Source organism: Oculina patagonica, chromosome 7, assembly GCF_052425735.1.
Source record: "Oculina patagonica isolate OP01 chromosome 7, crgOcupat, whole genome shotgun sequence".
Lineage (NCBI taxonomy): Eukaryota > Metazoa > Cnidaria > Anthozoa > Scleractinia > Oculinidae > Oculina > Oculina patagonica.
Window position 1 is genome coordinate 16,356,096 of NC_135764.1, and position 27,866 is coordinate 16,383,961.

Sequence of the window (27,866 nt, forward strand, 5' to 3'; positions counted from 1 at the left end):
TTTGTGTGGATTTCCACACATTGTTATGATGCAGTTTTTTCCGATTGGGGGGTCACTTTCCGTAATTCAATTAAGTGCTTACGGAAGGATTCGATAGTGTTCGGAGAATCCGAAGTTTCGGTGAGATGTAATTAGCAGTCAAGGCAGTGAACTATTCGATCAGTATCGAGTAAGTCGCAATTTATTCTTGAATCTAGAAGCGACTTTGTCGCTCAAAAGAGTCGGCTTGTGGCAAGTGTAAGGTCTCGACTGTCTCGTAAAAGCGGCGCCGCGAGTTAAGGAATCAACTGCCTAAAAGAGACTTGTTCGCGAAGAGTCGAAGTGAATTTCCTTTTGAAAAAGAAGAAACTCGTATTTATAGAGGCACAAGTAACTCTCCGTGTTAAAAGGATGAAACTCTTTCAGGAAGGAGGATATTTCTCCGTGTTCATATGTGGGTCAAATGTGAAAAGGGTGAAACTGCATGTATTTGCAATTGGCGGCAAATAGTAACACCATTGGTTGCCGAAAATACACACAGCATGAATGCGCAATGAGTCATCAAAACAAGTTCGATGATCATGTTGTTTTACATGTCTTGGGCTCCGGAACATAATTCACGTACTCCATTTGGCTCTCAAGTCATGAATGATGTCGAATTCAGAACTGCCCAAAAACATTGTCCTTAAAGTATAAAAATAACACCAAATCGTAAAATTTGCATATTGAAACTGTGCGACAAAATAATTTAATTGTTGGTTGAAATTGAGTCCTTTGCCGCTCCTCAAACCACCGACTCGAAAATTAAAGAACAGTGAATATTTCTTGAAGAAAAAAAATATTACTCTGCCTTTCTAGGCAAGCTACTAAGAAACTATACATTAGTGAAAGCTTATTGAAACGTACTTTTTCCAGAAGGGTTATAAAACGGCAGCAACGCATTGAAAGAAAATAAGTTTATCGAGGAGTTGTTTACACAGGCGATCTGAGACAGTTCACGTGCTTGCACGCAACATTTCTTTTTGAATGAAAATAAGTATCCTTTCTTGTTAGCGGTAAGGGTAGGCCTTTGGTTTCAAAAACTAGCTTTTTAGGATTTTGGGATTTTATTTCCATGAAAAAATGGCATCTGTCGTAAACTACGTGACGGTGGGGGGGGGGGGATATGAACGGGACGGGAAAGTCACGGTCTTTTTCTGAATACTGATTTTGGTAGTATTTAGGGTGTTTAGGGCAGAACACCGATGTTTTTAGCCGTCAAGGTCTCGTGTTTAGGGTAACATCATTAAAAGTCACTGCAGACTTATTCACCTGTGTTGGTAGCCTGAATTTCAGGAGCAGGCGACCAGAGAGAGACGTCTGAAATTCAGGCTACTGTGTTGGCGGACAGAACGCCAATTTTGTTAGTGTTGGAGCATTGCGTGACATCCCAAAAAACGGCAACGGCAACTTGTGTTCCTTGAAACGAAGTGAAGGGCACTTGTTTTCTTCTAACAGTCTTGTGAAAAATTAATCGATTGATAAGTTCTTTGTTTTCTCGTCTCGTGTCTCGAATTACTCGACTGCAAACTTTAAGGTCCGGTTGAGACGCCGTACTTTTCATGAGCCGAACTCAATTCGAATTTAGGCCGACCCAAATTGACAAAAGTACGCTTCTTGATTCAGACGCCGTACTTTTTGGCCGTTCCGAGGCCGTTCCTAATACAAAATACATTATAATATAAATATGAATTATAAATACATGGCAAAATACATTATAATAATTCATGAATTAGGATCGGCACATGAAAAGTACGGCGTCTGAATCAAAGCCGTTCCAAAGGCGTTCCACAGGCGAAATTCTCGGCCAAGCCAGGCGGGAAGAACGGGTGAGCCGTTCCAAATTGAAATAGCCGTTCTAATTTGATTCAGACGCCGATCTTTTCATGTACTTAATTCAAGGAATTAGGTTCGGCTCATGAAAAGATCGGCGTCTGAACCGGGCCTAAGTTGTTCACTCGTGAGTCGATATTCCAAATGACTGTCAACTTAGATTTCAGTGCTTATATGTACAGTGAAATAATTCATAATGGAAGTCCACACATGTACGCATAGCGGACTTGAACTGTTATTTTAGTTCTTCAGCAAGCACAAAAACCGTTGATTTGGGGTAAATTTCATTTTGATCATACAATCAAAACTCTGAATTATTCACCAAAACCGATCTCGCAATGTAATTGAAGCTAATAAAGAGAGACACGTTTGGGCTAAATAAACTTTAAGATTACAATCAGATAATTACGCCCCCTGGGAGTGGAGGGAGGGTAAACGAATCTTACAACGAGCAAACAGAGCGAAAGCTACAACACGAGGACGCGAACATGATACCCTAAGTTACGCAAGTGATCTCAACCGGAGTCAATAATTAATCGGGCGTGGCCGATTTAAGGTTTACCCTTTGGTCGTCCTAGAGCGTAGTCTCCTGGGCGGCCAAAAAGACGGGGATAGCTCGGGGTGCCAACCGCTACGGGTGACGCATACCGCAATGGTTTCATTTTAGTTTTGACAGGAAATCGTTGCAGGCACACTGTGACTTTTGGGTTGTGTAATCAGGTTGTGTTTTTTGCTCGGCGGAAGGACAGAGAAAAAGCTTACGGTGCAAAGTAAGTATGGGGCCCAGTTCTCGGCCACTTGACGTAACTTGTATTCTACCTCAGAAGAACCGCAGGAACTGAAATTCTCCAGAGCAGCACATATTCAGTTTTTGGTAAAGCTATCGACCGGTCAAAAATATTGCCCGAGCAATAAGTTGGCCCAGTTTGGCCACGCAGTGAAAGAAAGTCAGAGTAGTAATCAGAACGAGTAACGAATAAAAAGGCTGCGGCAAGAGATAACGAAGGGGCAAGGCAGGGCCTTGAATAGGAAAAAAAAATAAAAGGAAACAGACGGCGAATTCAAGGAGGAAGATAAATGAGGGAGGGGGAGGATGAGGTGAGGGAGAATAAGTATGGAGGGAGAGGGGAGTAGTGGGATAGATAACCTGCGGGAAAAAGGGGGGGGGGGTAGGGGTAGAATATAAGAACAATGCACCCCTATAAAAAAGGAATATTATTTGATTGAGTAGTTTTTTCCGAGGGAAGGGGCGAACGTAGGAGGACGACTATTTTTTTGTTTGGGGAGGTAGGGAAAGAAGGGTAGGAGAGGAAGACTTGAAAGATCTAAGTAGAAGGAAGTTGACAAAGTTAGGGAAAAGATACCCGATATCCCCCATTCACAATTTTATTATTCCGCCCACCCCAAAATAAAAACAATATGAAATTGTATTCAGAAGCAATGACCAAAAGTTTAAGTTTCGTAGTTCCACAGTGAGCGACCGGGACCGTACGCACCTCAGTTACCCACTGCATGTTATATCGCATTTGTAATTTAATGAAACTAATTCACGACACGTTCTAATTTTTTATGCACACTATCAGCTCATGCAAGCCCTGTGACACACAAACAAAGTCGGAGAGTGCTACTTAAGTAACTGCTTCGTGGTTTCTGCTGTACTGAACCCTGCCTTTCAAGGCAAAGCGCCCGATTTTAAGCTTCTCAAGCTTCTCAATGTTCTTGTTAACCTAGAAAAAGAGTACTTGAAATTTCCAAGAAGGGTCCTGGAAAGTCCTTAAATTTTAGGTCTGAAAAAGTGTACGAACCCTGTTGCGTACCACCGTCTCCAAGGTTTAATTTATTCTCTTAAAATGAAAGTTTTGTGAAGGAATATATGATTCAGAACCTTTTGCATCAAATGTATTTTTAACTTCCAGGAATCAAGTTTAATCCCTGCAGGCTTCATACACATTGAATGAGACATCAAGGAAATTGCCTTTCCTATGCATGTACATGACCTCACACTAAAACTTCCAGAATTCTATTTTTATCCCAGTGAGACTGAATTGAAATGAAAGGAAATAATTCCAATTTTGCATAAATTGGGATTGCGTTACCCAAGCTTGTTATGTTGGCCACGTTACAAAGCGCTTTTCCGGAGTTAAATGTTGGCTATAAGGGACGGACCATTATTTTTTTGGAGGGGGGGGCGGAGGGATGAAAAATATTGAAAAAAATTGTTTGTACGGCCTAGAAAGACAAAATAAACTGTTTGCAAAAACGATATGTGTAACAAAAAATAGTTAGAATTCCGAAAAAATGTTGCAGAGGTGCATAAACAAAAACAAAAAAAGTTTGCAGAGGAAAACTTTTCTTCCTTCCCCCCCCCCCCCCTACTCCAAGAAAATAATGGTTCGTCCCTAAAGACAGTTGAAAAAAAAACATTGTCGATGACTTGGGGAACTAAATCCAAAGTAGACCCTAAAGCGGGATAGCCCTACTCATAGCCGTTACTTTTAACGTCACGTGACACTTCTATGCGTGACTACTTGTCACAGAGAGTAACGTACCAGCGTTTAGGATTTTACGGTTACACTGTACTGTATAACCTGGCAAAGTTAATACCCCATGGAGGGTACTCCCCCCAAATACGTACATGTTTATGTGCCACCCAACCGGGTTGTGATTTCGACACTTGTTCAAGAACGGGGTAATCATATTCGAGACGTATTTCTTAGAATAAGGTATATAAACATTTCGAATGCACGAAAACCGGGAATGGGGTATTAAATTGGTCCATATCTAGATCAGGGTGCCTTTTTAAATGCAAATCCTTCTAAAACGGTGTCCAAATTTGGTGAGTTAGGTGCCACTTACAACCCCCCCCCCCCCCCACCACCACCGGGAGTGGAGTAAATACCCGACTGAGACCGATGTGAAACCTCCCTGGGGTGTTACCAATGAGTGTGATGTAGATTAAGCACCCGAAATATATGGTGGCTCTAAAATAACATTCATGCATGATCTTGATACTGCGATGCTTCTTCCCTAAGTGCAAGTGACTTTCGTTTTGTACTGACCGCTGACTGTTGTAGCGACTTTTTACGACGAGGAATTTTTGGGAACTTTTATTGCGGGCTCGGGTTCCTGTCTATGCCATATATCAAACAAAAGTCCCAGTGTCTTTGTTGTTCTACTTAGATTTACAATGAGGTTGGTTTTTTCCAGATTAATCTTATGAACTGGTTCTAAAGTTATCTTACAGGGATATGTTAATATGTTGGGTGCATTACCTGCATGTCACTTCAGAGAGCCGAAACTATAAAAACAAATGTACAAAACGTGTACGTTTCAACGTTAGTGCACAGTGGGTTGTGGATGGGAAGTTCCTTCCGGCTTGTTCACATGGCACTATTTTCTTTACAAGTGTCTTCAATGAGGCCTCCGCGATCAAGCTACACTGGTGAGGGCTATTCAATTCTGACTTTTCGAAAAATATAACACGTAGTAAATATAACTGTCAGGAAAAATAAATGAAACAATGGACCGTGTTTATGCACTTCATTTACCATGTTGATTCATCACTACCCTCAAACTGACAATTTAACTACCGTAGAATTTCGGTTATAAGCCCTGGGCGGATACAACTTCGTAAGGGGTTTTGGGTGGGCTTATAAGCGGAGGGGCTTATATCCGGGAGGGCTAATAAGCGGAATGAAAATAACATTTCGAACAGAGTAACGGGAGTGTTGATCGAAATACGTTTTTAAGTTAAAAACGCATAATAAAGCAACATTTCTTGTTCAGTACTGTCATCTGGCAGAGGGGGCTTATATCCGGGGGGGGGGGCTTATAATCGGATGTATTTTTTTGTTTCCAGGTAGATGGGCCTATAACCGGGAGGGCTTATAAGCGGGGGGCTTATAACCGGAATTTTACGGTATATATTTTCTATTTCTTCATAAAGCTAATTGGGAAAACAGCCTCCAATTCCAAATGCATCTCCTACTGTCATGAACTATAATAAGCTATAACTTATAACTGGAGGTCATCTTAATTAAATACTGAATGAGTCGAAAGTCCGAAGGTTCCATTCAAATCGGTATCTGGCTTTTGAGCTAAAAAAAAAAACACTTCCGGGCGAAAAGCCTTTTTTAAAACTACCAGAAAACATAATCGATAAAAAAAGGCAATGCACAGTATTCGTGTCGGATATTCTGAATATGGTTTGTCTTTCCTGTTTGGATTTTCATGTTTGCTCTCATGGGCACCCCCATTGTAGTATTCAAATGCTCGGTTATCCTTTTTCCTTCGAGTATCTTTCGATTATACAAACCATTCTGGTTCAGTAAATGAATTAATCAAATATTATTAGACTGTTGTATTCATGCCTCGCAATCATAACGGTTGAGCTATCCCATTTTTGTTAGTTCTTGAAGAGCTAAATGTCCCATTCGTCACTCGTTTTTAGTTCAAGATAATTGTTTCTTTTCAAAAACGCCATTGAAAGTGTTTAGCGATAAAATAGTAAAGATCTTGATTAGAATTATAAACGACTTGAAGCATTGAGTGGAACAGTTACGCATGGGCAGTGGACCCCTGTCTCCTGGTATTGGTAGTCCCCTCGTACCTCTCGTTTTGCGCTGGCTTCCGGTTCCCGATTCGTTTCCCACGTTCAACAATCGAAGATAAATACGTGAAAGTAGAGGACTGTGAACAATATACTGGTGCAGAAGTGGCAGACCCGTAACCAGGATTTTGTATGGGAGGGTGCGTATCTGAGACAGCACTTCGTGCGTTTTGATGACAGTTATTAAGAAAATGGCAGGGAAAAATAAAGGAAACAACGATAATAATTCTGGTACATTTTTAAATTCAAATCGTATTTTTCGAAACCTAACCTTGAAAACGTAATTTACAATTTATTTAACTAACACAATGACGGCAGTACATAAAAGGAAGACAGGAAAAAAGATAGGTTTCTTCATTTTAGTGTCAATTGGTAATTACATAAATCAGCCAGAGTCGGTTTGTTGATCTCTTAGCATTTGCACTGTGGCAAGCTCCAACCTTCTTTGGGTGTTTCCGAGCCCAACAAGTACTCAGTCTCCTCTCTTTTTGGTACGCCTGGGAATATTTATGGCACTTCGAACGGTTCAACAATGAAGGTCAATGAAGGACATTAGGTAGAATGTATCGTTGAAATTAACACAAACACACAATTTGTTCCAAAATATACCACGCAAATCTACAAAATGGTGGACCTTCAACCCAAAAGACCATATTGAATGTGAATAGTCTCTTAATTTATTTATTTTAATATATTTTTCTCACAATAAGCGGACTTCCAAGGCTCGTGGGGGGGGGGGGGGGGTGCGAACGCACCCATCGCACCCCACCTCCCTACGGGCCTGAGTGAATTATGTACTTCTGACTGGTGTAGGTAATAGAAATCATCGAAATTGGCCGCTGACCGAGGGCTACCAGTAACACTGAAAACGTCAACGTACTGTAATTCGGTTACATGTAATTGACTTTTAGAATGTCAGATTTGCAATAATCTTAGTTTATTTTGAGGTTTCGTTTTTAATGCTTTAGGTTTTCAAAAACGGCCATCTTTATTATGTTTTTCCCCCTCTTCATAAACTTATAAATTACTCTTCCTTTGCTAGATGATGACGGTTAGTGGACGGATGTTAAGTCTTCGCTGTTAGTTTTGAAAGTAAAGTATGTATGTAATGATAAAAATTATGGTAATTTGCACAATGAGGTTAACCCCTCCCAACCCGTAAAACAAGGCCAGACCACGACACTGGGAACTCTGTGCCCTACTCTCTGCGATAAGTGTGCGGGTTTTTTAAAACGTCCCCTTCTTAATCTGTAACGATGCAGAGCCGGAACAGGACCTACGTATCCACATTAGTGACTACTTAGATGATTGATTATCTCGAAGGTATGTATTGTCAACTCTCGAGGGATCAAATTTCCCAGTCATTTTGTAACTGTAACTCATTCGAGCAGTCACTTTGCCTTGTGAATTTTCTGGGGCTCCAGTGAACCATGTTTTCATTGCCTCCAACTGGGCTTTCTCAGAATCTTCAATAAAGGAGTCACTGTATGCCACTTGTATTCCCAAGTCATCCTCGTGAGTTCTTACGAATTGCAGTGGCTTAGTACGGATAAGGGACACTTTCTTCGCCAATGTGAACAAAAAGCTATCGTCGTGATGGGACAGGAGGTTGACCGAAGGGACACAAAACTGTTGAAGCTGTTGAGTAGCCAAACAATGAAGGAGGTCGTCAAGGAGACCCAAGAAACAGATCGCTGAGTTGGCACTTTCCCAGAAATCTTCAGGATGTTTTTCGCACGCCCAAAGCATGATGGTCTTCAGACTATAAGAACTATAAAGAAGGTTGGGGATGGAGAGGTGCTCTTTGAATATTTCCTTCAGGATACGATAGCATTCACTGCGGCAACTGGCATCGGGAATAAGAAGATGATCATATGTGATTTTTCTGCCATCGGGAAATATGTATTCACCTCGCAGTTTCGGAAAAAGGGGAAACAGAGCTTTTTCAGCTTTGGAAAAAGAGATTCTCCATTCTAATTCAGGATCGCCACACCTTGATGCCTTCGGAACCAAATACACGACACTGTTGATTACTTCCGCTACGCGAGTTTGATCCGGCCACTTCCGGTGTCGCGTGATCCACTCTTTAGCACAGAGGGGCCATTCGTTCCAGTCCAACGCCAAAACAAAATCAAAACTGAAAGTAACTTGGGTTCCACTGATGTCTCTGAGATCCATGACGACTGTGACAGCTGGCCCATTGACTTCAAATCTGTAAACACATTTTTCTTGAAATGAACTCTTTCGAAAAACTTCTTCGATTCTTGCTTGGAGCACTTCGACTATTTTCGTTTAAGACAGAAAGGCTTCATTTTGGCGCACAATGACACAATCTTGCCATGTCGCTTGAAGATCGATGTCGTTCAGAGAAATCCACGAATACCCGGTGTTATCTCCACAGTGTCTTTCGCTTCACTTCCGCCTTCCACGACGGAAATGCGTGTAATATTTTCGTTGCTGTCGGTCTTCAGTGTTTTTACTAGGAATAGAAAATCGTATTCTTGTTCAACTGTCACATCCTGAGAGTGTTTTCTGTACTAAGACACTCCTTCCGTGAAACCCCGGGGGGGGGGGGGGGGTACTTGACCTAAGTTTAGGTATAAGGATGCCGCTGAAGGTTTGAAACCCTGACCCTGTTTAGGACAATAAAAACTTAAAATGCCTACCCTGTGTAGGACAACACCCCCTATTCTAAGATCCTATTTAGGACAAAGGTCCCATACGCGATGTTTGAAGCATTGAAATGCAAAAACACCTATCCCACCGAATAAAATAATGCTTTTTATTAAAGCGAAAGCGAAAAAATGTAAATACATGGACGACAGTCTTGCAGCCATACCCTGTCTATGACAGCTTCAGGCCCTGTTTAGGACAGAGGAGCTTGAAATTATATACCCTGTTCAGGACCGGAGGAGTCAAATACCATACCCTATCCAGCGGCACGTCCCCGTATAGGCCATATAGGGGAGTGCCCCCCCGGGCGTGAAACTTCCAGACTGGATCACTTCCAAGTCGAAACGTAAATCCAGCTCTTTCACTTTTGCTGGAAGTTCGTTCTGTAAGAAGTTGTCTAAATCATATTGAGCGTCGATGTCGCCAAAACCAAGAACTGATTTGCCTCCAGGGACCTGAAAGGTTACGCTGGATCGGTAACGCGACCAAAGCTTCCTCCTCAGATCACTCAGCTTTACCCCTGATCGAAAATCTATGGACATCACGACCCTTTCTCTTTAATACGTTGTAGAAAGTCAAGAAAGTCGTCTCCAGCTCAAATGCCGTTCGAAAGAGTCGCCCGCAAGTGGCCTGTGCAACGAAGACTAGGCGCGCAATTAACTATGGGAGGGTGATAAGAAACGCCGTTATGGTGGTTATTGAACATGAATACCGTTGAAAGGTAGAATCGAAATATTTCTAGAATCGAAAGAAAAAAGAAACGTCTGTGGAAAGACTAGCCAAAGCTCAAGAACCCGATTCGATGAAAATTAGTACTCAAAAGGTACTGCACATTGGTTATACTGATTAGTTCAGAAAGTGACGAAGTTGTCACTCACATCCATAACCTCTCGTCTGTCTAACTGAAAAAAAATATCTACCTTGTTTGAAGCTTGCGAGAAGAACCTGCGGCGGAAAAAAAAAGAAAGCCTGATAGCAGGTTAGCGAGAAGAAAAAAATATAGTTTGTCATGCTGTGAGCTAGCTAGCCTGCGTAGCAAGCGTCTGACGTTTTAAGCGTGTTTAAAAGAGTGCGCGATCGCAAGAAGGCCCCGCGTGGCCCCCTCGCGCCTTTCGAGTCTCCCATATACGCGCGCTCGAAACTACGGCGCCTGCTACGCAGGCTATGAGCTAGCCGGAGAGACTCTTTTCCTAATTTATTAGCAGTCGCTTGTGAAAACTTAACTGCACATTTTTACAGAATAGCTGCATAAATGAAGTATCTAGCACTAAAAAAAGAAAGATTTATACCATGTTGATTCTTTGGATTTGCGCGTTTTCGCCACCTGAATTATACAGTTTATATGTTGTAGACTTGAAAGATATATATATCTCACGACGGGGGGAACGGGGTTCACGGGCACCCCGTCCCCCCCAAAGCACGCCCTTGTTAACTTTTGCGGTTTCTGCGCAGACGATGCCAACTAGCTCACGTTGCGCAGCAACTTTTTAAATACAATTCGTAATTTGCACATTTTTATTTGCACTGCCATTTAATTTTAATCTTATCTCCCATTTCTATTTGCACAATACACTAAATTTCATTTCCGTTTGTGTTTATGACTTTGATTTCAATTCCCTCACATTCTCGGGACCTCGCAGATCAGTTGGGCTTGATCAGTGTCATCGAAGAAGGAAAAGGAAAGCGCATATACATTTTGCTTTTCAGGTAGCCAAAAACCCCCTAAAAATTGCATAATTAATTTGAAAATCGTATCCCTTTGTGGCTATCTCGAGTACAAGGAAAACATTTTCACTGCCACCGAATTTTTCACCTCTTGATTTTTTACAATTCAGTGACAGCGGCGTGACAGCACGAGAAACGTCACGTGACACCACAAAGGTGGATAAACCACCCCCTCATGCCATGGGATTCTTTGTAAATGTTTTCATGTTTTTCATTAAACGAAACGGTCAAGAAATATAAGTTTAATTCCAGCTGTAAATTCTGGAGGAATTTGGCGTTCTGCTCTGCTTACGTAAAGGCTTTTATGGATCTAACTCTGTTTGCTGATTGGCTGTCACGACTTTGGTCTGTAATAATTTATGCAGTGTTCACGAAATTAATTCGCCCATGTTCACGAAATTAATTTTGCGACTTCTCGGTTTCTCTGTGTTTTATTTTGGTTTAAATAGTCGTGTTTAGCGAACGAAATTGTGTTGTCACAGATAGAAGTTATCCTGCGAAGGCTAATTTGGAAAAAGAAATGAATACTTGGTCCTGCTGAAGGCAGAGAAAACAGTTTTCGGAAAAATCAAAGTCGAATATGTAATGAGGGATAATTCATGAATCATGGCGGATTGGGTTGAATTTTTCTCGAGACAAACACCTCCTGGAAACCTGAAAGAAGTCAGAGCGACTGTTAGCGAATTCGCTGGAAGTCATCGAGCAGCTGGAAGAGATATCGTCTTTGTGACGGTAAGTTGTTAATCCATATCTACTACAAGCATTTCTTGAACGAACCAGACAGTCCGGAAATCTATGCACATACACTCCCTAATCTTACCATTACGATTAAAACATGCAAGAAAACAGTATATATTATGACTAAATGAACTGGCCGAAATGCAAAGTTAATCCCCAAAAATATAGTTTACGCTAGTCAAAAGTGGAAATTATGGTTCAGAATTATTCGCTGGGTGAGAACTACACGACCTTCCAACCCAGGTTAACTGTGTACAGTATGTTATGCGTAAAACGCCGATCGTTTTGCTTTGAGTTGATTTGTTTCGCCTGTGAAGTTCTCGCAGTTAACAGAATCTCATTGAACTTGTCTTTAATGTTCAGTTTTCGTGAATGCCTTAGCACCATCGATTTCCAAATTCCACAAATAATCTAGTAACTGATTTTAATATATGTGTGTAGTACAGCGTAACCATGTTTAGAGTTAATCCTTTAAAGATTAAAAGTAAATTTGCATCCACTTCTGTTCCACTTCTGTGAACATTGCTGTCTAAAGGCCGTTTGTTCTCTGATCCGAGACCATTATGTTCCATTGTAATGAAAATGTGATATTTGCATAAAATTTTGTGTTTGATCACGTCTTTCGTAAGGAAGCACGCAGTACAGGAGCCGAAATTTTAATCGCTCTGATCACACACCCATTTTAACAACGGAGTGAAATGCTGAGAGCAGTGAAGTCGGTGAAGAGAAATGAAAAGCAGTGAAATAAATTTTCCGCCCAGTTGAACTCATAATTCAGTGCCCAGGAACATTTAATCAATTTCCAAAATATTTTTTAATGAATTATAAAATCTTGGAGCTCCCAATTTTGTTTGGTTGTTGAAGCAAGTTTGAGGGAATAATGTTTTGTCACCAAAGCAAATCAGTTTTAATTAGCTTTAAACCGACAAAAGACAGTTGTGAACAAAACGTTTTTAAATTAGTGTAATTTGCATGAGTAAATCATCCAAATTGTGTTTCTTTAATTAAGTGATGTGTAATTCCAGGCATACATAAGCTGCGGTTACACCATTCCAGCACTCCACGTAAACTTGATTTCCCCCAGTATAATCTTCCTATGGTAAAATTAGTTAGGTTTTAATTTACCTAGGCAAATGAAGGTTACCGTAATGATTCGATTTAGCGCCTGGGGCGCTTATACACTTTTGGCACCTCAAAGGAGGGCGCTTATTTGAGACAGGGCGCTTATTCGTAACAGGGCGCTTATTTAATTTTTTGAGAAACAACCAAATAATCAAAACAAAACTTTAATAAATATTAATATAACTAACAATAACAGAAACTGTAACAGTTACTATTGTTGAAAGTTCAGTTACTATTAAAAGAATTGTTCATTTTAGCAGTAGATATATACATGAACTATACGGTGAATGTGCAAAAGTTTATCTAGTCGACGTCAATGACTTCAGTAGGGGCAGTTATCACAATAGGGGTTCTTATCAGAATAGGGCCGATTATAAGAATGGGGGCACTTATTAGAATGGGGGCCCTTATTGGAATAGGGGCACTTATTGACAAAAACACATCCGAAGGGGGACACTTATTCGAAAGGGGCACTTATTGGAAGGAGGGCGCTAAATTGAATCATTACGGTACATGTACCCCCGCATGTGCTCGAAGGTAACTCTCACGGGAGAATATTTAAACAAGCATGGCTCTGAATTTCTATGTTGAGTAATTATCAATGGAAAACACATAAACCCAAGCATTCTACTCACACCCTGGGTTGAAAAGAAGCCATGTTCATTGACCTTCCACATGCACAAAGTGCACCCGGCAAAGATTAATTAACAGAGACAGTGGAGACCATTTAAAAGTGGTAGGGTTAAAAATTTTGGACAAGACAAACAAACAAGCATTAGGGTTTCCACCATTTATCATGCATTTATCAAGCATCAGGTTCTGCCATTTATCAAGCACTTGTGCGCCATCATATTAATAACCAAGTTAAAATATAACATAGCCTCCTCACTTGGTATACCATACAATGCAGTAAATAATTATGTGGTGGTTAAAGGTGGGTAAACCTTTCATTACCCATCGTGGATCTAAGGGACGTCTTCATGTGCCAGGCAAATGAAATCACAAGCAGTGCTGGTAGCAGGATTTACAGCAAGCAGCTTTCAGATAGTTTGACCTTTCTGATGAGCTTTTTCTCCGGTTTCTGGAACCTTTGTCACCGCCAACAGGATGTCGCCAAAACATGATATCTCCTCCTTCAACATAAACTTCCAAAAATTATACTTAGCTGCCAATCAACTATCAGCTGAGAGATCGTTGAACTCTTTACAGGGTTGGAAACTATCGGAGCACTCGCCATCTGGGCGAGGACCTCAAATTGCACTCGCCCAGATCAGTTTTCACTCGCCCAGGATCCTAAGGAGAAAATTTAGTCCCCCTCCGCCCACTTATAAAATGTACAACAATTTTTAATCATGTTTTATCACGCTTTGCTACCGTGGTGGTCGATCGCGATACAGACTGAATATTATTTCTTTAACGAAAAATCGACAAAAATGACCTTACTCCACGACAAAAACACGAGCACACTTACTTCAAAAGTTGAAATGCAGTTTTATTTGATACGTATTCCTAAATTCCTGTAGTTTGTGTTGAAACTGTACAGAAAAAGAGGGGGAAAATAGCCATCTTGCCTTGTTTCGCGGCTCGGGGAGATCATATTTAAGACCAGAGGTATTTCTATAAGCAAGTCCATATGTAAATCACCAAAGGAGATTTGTCTGTTACGAATGCAAACACACCTTGTCTGCCTTGTTGGAGATTTCAAAATGTTGGAAAGCTACGGTGTAGATAGAGTAGATTATTGTTAAGTGGAAAGTAAAAGGTACTCTTATTTTGAATAATTTATTGAAAATCATACTCGCCAAACCGGGCGAGTGATCCGTGATTTGTACTCGCCCAACTGTTTTCACACTCGCCTGGGCGAGGGGCGAGCGCTAATTTCCAACCCTGCTCTTTATTATCATTATTATTATTATTATTATTATTATTATTACAAGAAGTAGTTTATGGTAAGAGTTATTTCTATATGCCTTACTACTCCATGCTGCCTTCAAACTGACCAAGTTATTTGGCATTGACGATTTTTCAGTTGCAAAGGATTTTGGGAAGGTTTTTATTATAATTATATAATTTATTGTTTTTATAATTATTATTATTAAAATAAATTTACTGGTTTCTTGATCGACAATTAAATATCCAAATTCTGTTTATAGTCTGGAGGCACCCGTGTACCACTGGAGGAAAATGCTGTTCGCTTCATTGATAATTTCAGCATTGGAACAAGGGGGTCTGCGTCTGCTGAGTATCCTTAAAGTACATATTGGGGGCAGTAAAGAAATCAGATCTTAGTCCTTTTTATATCTTAACAATGTATTTATTTTACCTTATTATAGGAAATTAATGGTACATGTTATTAATGCAAATTTTTGAAATTCGCCTCAATTTTATTGATGTAAACACCTTTACTATTAGCAAGTTTTAACCAGAACTTTTCTTGACTTCGCATTAATTTTATTGTACGTAAATTTTGTTTGGGTTGTTAAAATGCTTCATTATATTCCATAAGGTAAAATATAGACATTTTTTTCTGGTGGTGTAGGGGAGGGCTCATAGATTGAGATCTCTATCTTCTCAAACTCATTAATAATTCATCAAGTTAAAACAAAGAAAATTATAACCGTGACGGTGGTTTGGAAACCCGATCTTAATTAGCATAGATTTTTACGATTTTATTTCTCTGTTCACTCCGTAGTTTTTGTTTCGATTGAGAAGATATATCAAACATGAGACAGTGTTTCATCGGCTATCCAAACACCCGATTCGTCAAAAATACTCTGCTGCGCGTCGTATTTTCAACTCTCTTCTCGGTGTTGGATATCCCGATGAAACACTGCCTCTCGTGTTTGATATATTACTTCACATACTCAACTCTTATCCTAATCAAGAAATATCTAGATCAATGTAAACATCTATATCTACATGAAGATCTGTTAAGTTTTAAGGATTGGTTCTGTAGGCTTCAGGAGTAATCTGGTCCCAGAAACCAATGGTCACCATCCACTGGTACTTCTTCCCCTGACTAAATCAAGCAAAAAAAAAAAAACAAGGGAGAAAGAAAGGTTAAACCAAGAAAATAGTCAAGTAAAAATAACTTTCCGAAAAATCTCAATAACAAATTATTCTTTTAATTATTTTATTTGTATCTTGATTTATTTGTTATAAGCTCCAGCTGCCTCTATCTAGCGTTGATTCCTTAACTTTCGTTCCTTAAGATATTTTCTTCAGCAAGGTTATGCAGTGATATTTTTACACAGGCAAGGGTCTTTACGTCCCTTTACACGACACATTCCTTCTGACAATGTTATGGAAATATTGCAGGTCAAAGACCTGCCTGATGGATCCAGCCAGATTGAAGGTTAGAAACTAAAAAGAGAAACTAAATACTACATATGTTGGAAATAATCTTACCGGTACTTCCAATTCTCAATTGAAATCACTCTGATGAAGCAATTGCTTGAAGCATTATATTAGGTTGTGACTCTTAAAAGCAGTGACAAATTGTTTATGATACTTTCCTTTGTTTTCACCAGTTAACCCTTGCAAAGTACCAAAACTGACTCAAGTAGTCAAGATGTATAAGCAGGTATGACAATCTTTACACTATACTGACCCTTGGTTAATCACTCACAGACACTTGCGGCTTTCTGCTCTTTTCGAGGATGCTACATCCTCTTTGCCAAGGGGGTAGGTAATGTAACAATAGAAACTTCGGGAGCCAATCCGAACATGAACACTGCAGTCGATTTACCGTTGTGACAGTCAATCATATTTCGATGGAGCACAGATTGATCCGATCTTCCAGGTACGGCTTCCGATAAATGTCCGGCAACACTCGGCAAAATTTTGGCTGTATTGTGGTCAAAATGTGCATGAAAATAATGGCGGATCGTGAGATAAGTTCACAACCTTCCAAGGTCGTCTTTTTCATTCTAAACACGGAAATTCCCTCTTGGAGACTTAATATGAAAAAAAGTGGGTCAAATAGCACAATTCACAAAGTTCAGAGTGCTTAAACCTTGCTGGCGAAGAGTTTCTCTTTCCTTCGATGGCCTGCCAAAACAAGATGACATGGCTCTTCTAGTGTGTGGTTTGAATGCAGGTCACGGACTTCTTAAATAATCGTGGACTTTTTGCGGCTTCTGAAGACTATACAAAGCAAAACGGTAAGCCGGTCGCCAAAATTCAAAATATTTGCTTGTGTATGAAATCAATTTCCATGCAGAATCTCACGTCTTTCAAGTTTTCGATATTTTGTCGGTTTTTCTCATTCCTTGTCTTGATATGAATGAAAATAAATCTGAAACAGAGTTTCTTTCAAGTTTCTTTGATTTGTCCATCTTTTAAACTTAAAGGTTCGACATTTTAGGCAACATATAGAAAGCTATGGCTGATAAGCATCTTTACGGCGGGTACGTGTTGTGCCCGGGTGTTGTGTTATTTATTTAGACTTTATTTACATGTAACAGCCGCTTTTTGTTTTGAATTGAGAATTATTACAGTACTTCAAAAAGGAATTGGGTATTTTTATTAAAAGTTAAATGGAAGGAATTGAAAGTATTGTGAGTCGAGTTCAAGGGACAATTTTAAGCCATTTTACGCTGCTCGAACGCGCTGAGCACTGTGTTTCGTAAATAATTTCATCTAGAATTACCGGAATTACTACCTTTCTGCACCAAGGCCAGAGAAGTCAGAATTCAGCACTTTTCGCGGTTAGAATGACATTTTGTAATAGGGTACATAAATAGATTCGCCATGATGAAAAGGAGAACTGATTCAAATTCAATGAAATACAACAATTCATAAATTACGATCTTTACAAAGAAAAATCGCCCGCACGCCATACATTTCTTTGTAAAAATCCTGAAATTGAAACTTCTGTATTTCTCTGCATTTTTACTCAGTGGGTTACTGAATATGGCATGGTGATTCTATTCATGAACCTGGTTTTAGAATGTCACGCTAACCGTGAATTGTGCTATTGTTCAGATTAAAAATTAATCTTCTTTGTACCTGAGTATTTTGAGACATTTGTAGGTGAAAAAATTTTGTAAACTGAGGGTGGGTGCACTAGAAGTTTTTTGTTTTGTTTTGCACTACAGTCTTCTCATCGATTCTGTCACTGCTTACAATCTTCGGATATCTTTATGCCACCACCAGCATCCTCACGCAGTCTTTGACTGCCTGTTATTTGGGTTGATGTCACAAAAAGGTACTCAGTGCCGAAACTGATGTAATTGGGTATTAAACATGGCATGATACATCATTAAACGTGGAAGTTTGGCAGACCCTAACAGCAACTTTCACGCCGAAAGTTCGACAGATTCTGGTTTCGAAATGGCGGAAAATTTATCCTGATCTGTGTCGATATGCATTTGCAGGTTCCCTTGAATCACTTCTGGTGTAAAATTTAACCTCTACTCAGTGTTTTTGGTGAGAATTTTGAGCGCGAAAGTTGCCGTTACGGCCTGCTAAACTTCAACATTTGATGACGAATCATGCCATGTTTAATACCCAATTAGATCATGTTTCAGCGGCGAGTGCTCATGCTTAGATGCAAGTGATGGTATTGTAGGTGTGTCATGGGATAAACACTTACATATTTTGGTCTAAAGAAGAGTGAGGTTTTCAAGGTCTTGGTGGTAAATCAACCCCCAAATTACAAGGAATACCCGTTAAGGATAATAATACAAGAATACTCAACTCACAGCCTGAGATACCCATTGTCTTTAATTGCAAAGTTGCATAATTAAAATCAAATTGCTTAGGACCTGACTTACAGAAAATCAGCCCTATTATTTCAGTACAATCATTCTGGGAAATTATAACAACATTCCCCCACCATGTATGCATTGCCCTTTGTTAATGCTTCATAAAATAATTTATTTAACTTCATTTGCTGGCCTTGCTCTGTTTTAGGTGCAGGCCGCTGGTACATTACTCATGATCGAGTTCAGTACCCTGTCGGATTACTTGTTCCTTTTGCGGGGCGTGGCTGAGTCTCTTGCACCTCATGGCCCCACAGTTATGCTGTACCTGGCAGCCGCTGTCTCTGACTTCTACATTCCTCCTGAAGACATGGTAGGCCACATTTGGACCCATGCAACATTGACTATAGGGGAGGGGGAGGAAAACTAATCAGAAACGTGGAATTAATGCTAATTAATGGCAAGGTCTTAACAGTTTTTCCAAAATTGTAGTTCTTCTAATGGATGTGTCCTGTGTAATGCCAGAACCATATCTTCACCACACACAAAGCATCTTAGCCTTCCTTTGCTAAGGAAGAAACATCAGTTAAATATATATATTGCAATATTTCCTTGTTAGCACTAGTAAAATTACTAATTTTAAAAACACGAAACAACTTTTTAAAGACATGTTTCGGCATGACTTATGCCATCTTCAGTTTATTGAGAATTTAAAATCTAGGGCTATATATATATACCCAAGCTACAAATACAAAAATAGAAATGTATACAAAGTAAAATTACAATAACAAAAGATAATGGTAAGCCGACCAGTGGAGGTACTGTCTGTACTCAGAACAGTAATTCTCACAGTGTGAGCTTTAGACCGTTACTAATATAACAAAAGATTAAAATAAAAAGGTGTTGACATGCTGCACTTGAGTGTTTAAATCTGGTTTTAAACTATTAAGTGTTTTTAAAATTAGTAATATATTGCAATATGTTTCAACTGGTAGAAGAATTCTTAAAAAAAGATAAAGATAAGATAAGAAACTTTATAAGAAACTTTATAAAAACTTTAAAATGCAAAATGGTAACATGTTTCGATCTATTTCTAAAATGCTGACCATGTTTTTCTTTTTATATGTACAGCCAAAACACAAAATCCAATCAAATGCTCCACTACAGCTTCATATGGTCCAGAGTCCTAAAATGATGGCTCCTCTAGTCAAGGAATGGGTGCCACAAGCGTTTACTGTTTCATTTAAGGTGAAAATGTTCTGGTGTTCTTTAATTTGTACATTTATTAGTTATAAGATAATAGTTTTTTTTTCTTGGTCAGTTCTGGACTAGTTTTTAGAGAAAGAAACACCCAATTTGCCTTCCAACATTCTGAATCAGTGGATGGCGAGCTCAAGGTTTTTATCGGCTGAAGGCAAGGTCCAAAAGCCCAGAGTCAATCATCAAAAGTCAGTGGATGGTAAGCTCAAGGTTTTTATCGGCTGAAGGCAAGGTCCAAAAGCCCAGAGTCAATCATCAACGTCAGTGGATGGCGAGCTCAAGGTTTTTATCGGCTGAAGGCAAGGTCCAAAAGCTCAGAGTCAATCACAAAAGTAGTGGATGGTAAGCTCAAGGTTTTTATCGGCTGAAGGCAAGGTCCAAAGCCAGAGTCAACCACAAAAGTCAGTGGATGGCAAGCTCAAGGTTTTATCGGCTGAAGGCAGTCAGCCAGAGCACAAGTGGAGAGTCAGGGGTGAAGGGTCCAGCCAGAGTCAACCACAAAGTAGTGGAGCGGTGAAGGCAAGGTCAGCCAGAGTCAACCAAAAGAGTGGAGGCAAGCGGAGGGGGCAGAAGAGAGGCCAAAGGCAAGGTCAGCCGAGACAAGAGGAGGCCAGGGGGAAGGGGTCGGAGGGGCGTTTTGGAAGGCAGGTCCAAAGCCCAGAGTCAACCATCAAAAGTCAGTGGATGGTAAGCTCAAGGTTTTTATCGGCTGAAGGCAAGGTCCAAAAGCCCAGAGTCAACCATCAAAAGTCAGTGGATGGTAAGCTCAAGGTTTTTATCGGCTGAAGGCAAGGTCCAAAAGCCCAGAGTCAACCATCAAAAGTCAGTGGATGGTAAGCTCAAGGTTTTTATCGGCTGAAGGCAAGGTCCAAAAGCCCAGAGTCAATCATCAAAAGTCAGTGGTATGGTAAGCTCAAGGTTTTTATCGGCTGAAGGCAAGGTCCAAAAGCTCAGAGTCAACCATCAAAAGTCAGTGGATGGTAAGCTCAAGGTTTTTATCGGCTGAAGGCAAGGTCCAAAAGCTCAGAGTCAACCATCAAAAGTCAGTGGATGGTAAGCTCAAGGTTTTTATCGGCTGAAGGCAAGGTCCAAAAGCCCAGAGTCAACCATCAAAAGTCAGTGGATGGTAAGCTCAAGGTTTTTATCGGCTGAAGGCAAGGTCCAAAAGCCCAGAGTCAACCATCAAAAGTCAGTGGATGGTAAGCTCAAGGTTTTTATCGGCTGAAGGCAAGGTCCAAAAGCCCAGAGTCAACCATCAAAAGTCAATAGAAATTCAAAGTGGACGTTTCCCTGACATGTTGCAACTCATAAACCAAAACAGTTGTCTCGTCATCACTCATGCCATGTTATGTTGCAACTGCATTTATAGTAAACAGAGTTTAAGCTAGTTCATGTAATGTGTGAGTCACCTGAAAACAAATTTAAATGACTGTGTTTCCTTGCCTTACAGTTAGAAACAGACATGAACATAATCTCCAAGAAAGCAAGACAAGCTTTGGCCAAGTACTCACATCAGGTACTCTAATATTTCTTTTTTTAAATTTTCAGCCACGGATTTGCATTCTAGTCTGATTGGTCTCTCCCGGGCAGCTCTATACCAGTTTACCTTATTTGGAAAATGATTGCGACTGTTGGCTCGGGGGCACAGTCCATCAAAAAAATGGTTTTGAAAAGCAATTTGGGAGCGAAAAGAAATAATAGCGGGCCACAAAACCACAGAAATGCCAAGTAATAACACGAAAAAAAAGGAAGAGCGAAAAGTGTAAATTACTAACGACGACAGAATAAAAAAGTAAAAGAGAATTTAAAGACGGCACTGACACAGTTTCATTCAGTACCAACTGGCCAGCACTCAGTGTTTGTTACCTTTCAATCTTGTTTTGTTCTCAACTCACCTGTTCCTGAGCTCGCCAATGCAGTCTGATGACGCCGTGGAGCGGACTCGCGCACTGCAAACTTGAGTTAGAGGTTTGCTCGGACCTTTCACAGGAAGAACAGAGGGGAGTGAGGACCGAGACTCCCCGCTTCCTCGGTCACAACTCAAGAAGTGAACACCGCGCCAGAATACGCGCCCCCATACTATCACTTCGTTACACAAAATAAATGTCCAGTATAAACATGCTAAGATTTATAAAACAATATTCCATCCCCTGTTGGACGAGCGAAGCCACGATCCAACGCGGGCTTATGGAATAATTGTTAAATGATCAGTGATTAATAATGGTAATAGGGCTGAGTGGAGTCCAATTCAGTCTGTAATCATACGTCAAGTGATTAACAGAATGGGATGACCGCATAGTGGGAGTCCAATTTGTTCAATCACAAGTATGATTACAGACAAAATTGGACAACACAAAGCCTTATTATCAATTAATCTTAAGTATAACAACATACACTGTACAAGGTCTTTTTGAAATTAAAAGGAAAAACAAGAATAATTCAGCCACAATAAGGTACCAAATAAAGAGCATGCACATATGCAGCAGGTGAACTTTGTTATCGGCCACTTTGTTATCAGACACTTTAGCTGTGCATGCTCCAAACAACCTATCAGAATTTTGTTAGTTATAATTAAGGGAAAATTTTCCAATGAGCTGCCTGGCACTTGTAAACATAAGAAAACGTTAATCAAAGTCTGATGACAGAAGCTTTGATTAACTTAAATTTCTCTACCTGAAGTGTTTTATTCATTTGTAGTGGGTAAAATAAGTCTATTGCAAATGTAGTTGCTGCAGTGTGTACTATAGTGAATTGGTTGTGAAAAATGCTACATACTGTATTTACTGAAATAAGCGCCGCCCCGAATAAGCGCTGCCCCAAATAAGCGCCGCATTCGGACCAAAAGTAATAAGCGATGCCCCCGAATAAGCTGTTAACCTCCAATATCCTGTTTTTCTGGAAAGTACCACTCAGCCGCCTCCCTGACTGTTCATCAAGATGGAGTTTAGTTTAACTGTACAACAGTTATTTTGTAAGTGATAATAATTATTATTGATGTGTGGTTATAGGTTGTGGTATCCAACATCCTGCAAACCCGTAAGAAGACTGTAGTGATGATTACACCGTCCCAAGAGACAGCCATATGGATGTCAGACTCTGAGCTGGAGGCCGGGCGGGAAATTGAGGAGAAGATTGTTGCTGATCTTAAAAAAATGCATCAGCAGTTTATAGCTACCTCAGTAATGCAAGGTACTTGAATTGGTTATATTGTTCTGCCATTTGTCACAACTTCAAACATTGTAATTTTGTTGTAAATTTGAAGATGCACAGTAAAACAAATACCACAACTAACATTCCTTTTTGTTGTTGTTGTTTCTCGCATGATCAGATTTGTTTTTTCATCCATTATGCCTAAACATTTCAATCAACATACAACCAAATTCAACACAGCCCGGGAGAACTTCTGTAGAATCAAACAAGTACAGCAAGTTTGACATCACAATCCTGCTGGGCATTGCTGTGATGTTCAAATATTAGCTTCTTTTTTCTTCGGAAATCTGTTTTCCCATGAGCTTAGCTGCTTTCTAAAACTTTTGACATGTATTATCTCACTATTAAAGCCAGCGACACGCTGGGTGATTGTATTCACTTTTTGCGGTGAATTTGATGACCAGGGATTGGCGAATAAAATTGCCAAGTGTGTCGCCGGCTTTAGGCATTATCAGTCTCAACTGAGTAGACACAGTCACTGATCTTTCATTATGTACTTCGCATTTTGATACTGTATGGAGAAAACTGATACTGATCACTCACGAAAATTTAAGGGCTTACAAATGGAATAGCTTTTTGGTTTGTAAGTAAGGTGCTTGAACCTTCTACAGTCAACTCTTGTTACAGTGGACATGCTCGGGGTGTCGTTTAGTGCCCGTTACAGCAAGTATCCATAATAGCGGGAGTCGTTTCCAGTCAATTAACCCTTGCCGGGATCAGGATTTTGTCTGTTATAGCGAGTGTCCGCAATAGCGGGGTGTCCGCAAGGCGAGAGTTGACTGTAGTCTAAAGCTTCATCTGACATGCCAGATATCGGCTATTTTACACGCCGGTCACACAACCGGCAAAAATCGCAATCGCTGCATCAGCACACTTGGAGATTTTCGCCACTCGCCACGATGGGCAAATAAAATTGCCAAGTGTGTCGCTGGCTTAAGGCATTATCAGTCTCAACTGAGTGGACACTGATCTTTTATTATGTACTTTGCATTTTGACACTGTATGGAGAAAACTGATACTGATCACTCACGAAAATTTATGGAATAGCTTTGTGGGTTGTAAGTAAGGTGCTTGAACCTTCTAGTCTAAAGCTTTATGTAATAATCTTATTTTAATTATGTTTGTTTGCATGTCAGTAGCTGAGTTTCACCAGTTCCACCAAAACTGTAAGGGGAAAGAAGAATGTTTCTTGAAAATTTTATAAAACCTTAACTTAAATATCTCAAAATTCATTTATAACCTACACCCCCACAAAAAAAAATATTCTGCTCAGAAATGACACCCTCCCACTTTTACTTTAATTTATATAGCCCCCAAAATACGAACAGCACAAAATTTATTTCCTCCACAATCTTTGGACCTGACTGTCTTACTTTTATCTTTGAGTACATACAGAATGTACCCCATGGAACCTGTTCCCATAGTATTAGAGGGAGATCAAAGCATCACTTTATTTATAATGAGACACATTATATCTGTTGCTGATTTAGGAAACACAAGGTCTGTTATTGTTTCCGATCAACTTTGCCAAAACACCAGCCAGATTCAGTCCAGTGTCCAAGTAAGTTGATGAGCACTGATATCATAAATACAAATTTGTTTTCTTTTGTAAAGCTTAATAGTTCAGAGCTGTACAAATTTGTATGAAATGTTTTTTTTTGGTAGTTATGACTGACATTGTGCTTGGTAAATAGTTGACTGGTTAGCCTCCCATCAGTTATGTTCTATTTGTGCTGTGCTAATCAAGGACACTGTAAATAAAGAAACAAGAAAGGATTTTTGTTTCAACCAGTCACAAGTAAACCTGTTAGTACAAAATTTGCCCTGCTGGATGGCAAGCTACATGTATGCATTGGGATGTCAAAAACAAACAAAAATGAAGCTTGACTGGCTGAAGTCACTTTGTTTTGTAGATTGTGCATTAATTTGCCATCCAGCATGACACATTTTGTGCCACTTATTGTTTCTTCATCTACAGTGTCCTTAAATAGTACTTACAGCAGAGCTAAATATACTAAACACTTAAAAACTCAGTTATTTTCATTTAAATTGAGAAAAAATATGGTTGCAAGATTGACTTCCACAATATGCACACAGAGAATTCCAGATATACATTTTAGCATTAAGAAAATAGTTGGCATGTTTTCATGTGAGCTAGACAAGTGTGGATGTGAAGTAGCAGGTTGCTGATTGATAAATTCTTTGCACACAGGTGGGGCACTTTCTTACAACCCAGATACAAGCTCTTCCTGCTTCTCAAACTGGAGAGGGTGTCATATCAGGGTTTTCAACTTACACCATTCCAGGTACTTCACTTGGCCTTCCTCCATCAGTAGTCTCACATATTCAGGTGGGGAAGCCTGAAGAACCATCTCCTACCCAAGAAATAAGCCAAAGCACTGTCTCGGAGTCCTCAGAGTCACCAAATTCTACAGCGCAGATGTTTGGCACGTTGACTGACACTTGTTTAACAACAGATATGAAAGCTTTCATTGAGTCGTTCAGAGCAAGACGGATTGCACTGGGATACACCCAGGAAGATGTGGGAAATGAGTTGTCACACAGTAATGGACATTCCTCCTACAGCCAGTCATTCATCTCTCGATTTGAGTCCAAAAATCTTGGTCTTAAGGCAGCAGAGAAAATGAAGCCAGTTTTGCAGGCATGGATTGAACAAAAAGAACAGGAGTGTGCCAAAGGCTTGCGAATGTGCAAAAAACGTAAAAGAAGAACTTCCTTCTCAAATGAAACTCTACAGTATTTAATTCACAATTTTGAACAGAATCCAAAGCCAACCAGTGCAGAAATTAATGAACTTTCCACAAAATTAGGACTAGAACCTGTCACTGTAAGAGTTTGGTTCTGTAACCGAAAACAAATGATGAAACGAATGTCATCTGGAAAAAGTCGCCCTAATCTCTCACTAAAGGCGGAACTTGATGCCAAGAAACAGGATGTTCAGAGTGAAGAGAAAGAAGAGCCAGCTAAACTGGATTTTACCAACATGCCAGTTGGTCAGTTCTCGTTCACAGAAGATCGTGTGAAGGCGCTTGTATGTTTAACGTCAGAGGGAAGCCCGGTGAAAAGTTCACGCCCTGCAGTACCGACTGCTGCTGTAAGCTTTGCCCAGGTGCATGATGATAGCATTGTTCACTCAGTCCCTGAGGCTCGGAACACTCCTCAAGAAAATGCACAGCTTGTTGAACCAGGATTGATAAGAAATGGAGTTGCTACATACGAGGCGGTGTCTAATGTTCCCCTGACTGAATCACAAAGTTGAATGGGAGACTTGCATGAGTATACATTTGAACTTCAAGTAAATCTGAGAACATTGTAAATTAGTGTTAATTATAATGATCTGGAGTTCACAATTATACACAGTGTGAGAGAAATTGAAACCAAGGTGAACACCACTGCAGAGACCTTCTTTATGTAACATATGCATGTCACCAAAAGTTGTATTTGTTTGTTTTGGCATCTGAGGTTAGTAAATCCAATATCCTCACCTGGTTTTATATTTAAAGCCTAGAAATTTAAGCCATTCCATGCAGAAGTTTTTTTCAACTAAAAAATAATGTTATGAAGAACCTCTCAGTTTCTCATGATCAAGGTGATCAGCAAAACATTTATTTGCAAATCTAACAATAGCAAGAATAGTAGAACATTACTAGGTGCTTGCAAGACTGCAAGCTTAAATTTCAAACACAGATATGGTGACTTGGTTTTACATTACACAGTACATTACTTTTTGTCTGTATCACATAATCATTTTTACTAAGCACAAAAACAATCAAGCTGCCATGTTTGTATTTGAATTTGACTTGTGGTCTTGCAGTTGTCTAAGTGGTCATTGGCCAAAACAAGCAAGGTGTCACAGCCTTCTAGAAGAGTGGTATTTTGTGCATAAGAAATATCAGCTTCACCTTTTCCCCAGGTTCTGGTGGAAAGCATTTCAATGGAAATGAGTTCACCTTGCATTTAAAATTTTACAAGAGCAGCAGACTTTGGCAGTCTGCTTTACAGTGATGCCTTGATGGCACAGCTGGCAAATCAGTTGTGCTGGCTACAAAATGTGATTGGAATTACCGGTAATTCTTTTGTACGTGAAACTATGTTAGGTAATAGTGCTTGGATAAGTGCTGGAAGCTTATTTTGATATTGCTTACATGAAGCAGTAGCCTGTTGAATTATTATAGAAAAAAGTGTATGACTTGTTTTGTGGAACTTTCAACTTATTTGCCACAGATTTGCTGGAACAGATTTGCTTAAGGTTCTTGATTTAGCTTCTTGTTAAAGGAAAAAAATCTTTTTACAGTCAACTCTTGCCTTGTGGACACCTCACTATTAGGGACACCCTGTTATTTCAACAGGAGATGAAGTCCTGGTGAAAAACAATTACTGAAAATAACTCACACTACTATGGACTTTCTCTATCATCACCAAATGATGGTCCCAAAGGTGTCCGTTATAGAGGAAGTTGACTTTATTGAATTTCAATGTACTTGGCAGCTATACTTAGGCATAATATTTGTCAAAAGTAAAATAATCATAAACATTGTTAACAGCCACAGCCAAGACTATTCAAAGCCACATTAATTTTTACATGTAAATATGAAGCTTTATTTAGTTTTTTGTGGCAATTGTCAAGTACACTTTTACACCTGTATATCATTAATGGCATTATTGTTCAATGCAGCAAAATTGCCCACTGTTTACATGTAGTCTAGTGCAGGTTCAGTGCATTCAGCAATGTACTTTTTACAACTGGCATTAGAGGTTTAGACAAAATAAAGCTTTCAATCTTAGGTGATTCAGTTGTTTGAATGTATTCTTTGTATCCAGGGGGGGAAGCAACTTCCCATACATTCTCTTATATGAAATCTGAGCGATGCTGCTCTCACAACTTGCAAAGCAATCATCGGGGCGGTAGTCAGCGGATGTCTCTAAGGCGCATGAGCAGCTCCTTTCTTTGT

General features: G+C 39.8%; 2 protein-coding genes and 1 pseudogene across 2 annotated transcripts in view; 1 reads left to right on the top strand and 2 right to left on the bottom strand.

Annotated features, from left to right (window-relative positions):
• LOC144659493 (meiosis-specific protein MEI4-like) overlaps nt 1–27,866 on the bottom strand; it is a 221,261-nt gene that overhangs the window by 73,795 nt on the left and 119,600 nt on the right. The gene's annotated exons all lie outside the window — the stretch shown is intronic.
• LOC144659137 (nucleotidyltransferase MB21D2-like) lies at nt 7,701–9,742 on the bottom strand (annotated as a pseudogene).
• LOC144661179 (uncharacterized) lies at nt 11,244–27,703 on the top strand. Its single transcript, XM_078521883.1, has 10 exons — nt 11,244–11,590; nt 14,872–14,960; nt 15,931–16,073; nt 16,249–16,301; nt 18,635–18,796; nt 19,555–19,671; nt 21,134–21,199; nt 22,692–22,872; nt 24,384–24,454; nt 25,106–27,703. Exons 1-10 carry the CDS (start codon nt 11,465–11,467, stop codon nt 26,171–26,173), a joined length of 2,076 nt encoding a protein of 691 aa, XP_078378009.1. The 5' UTR covers nt 11,244–11,464; the 3' UTR covers nt 26,174–27,703.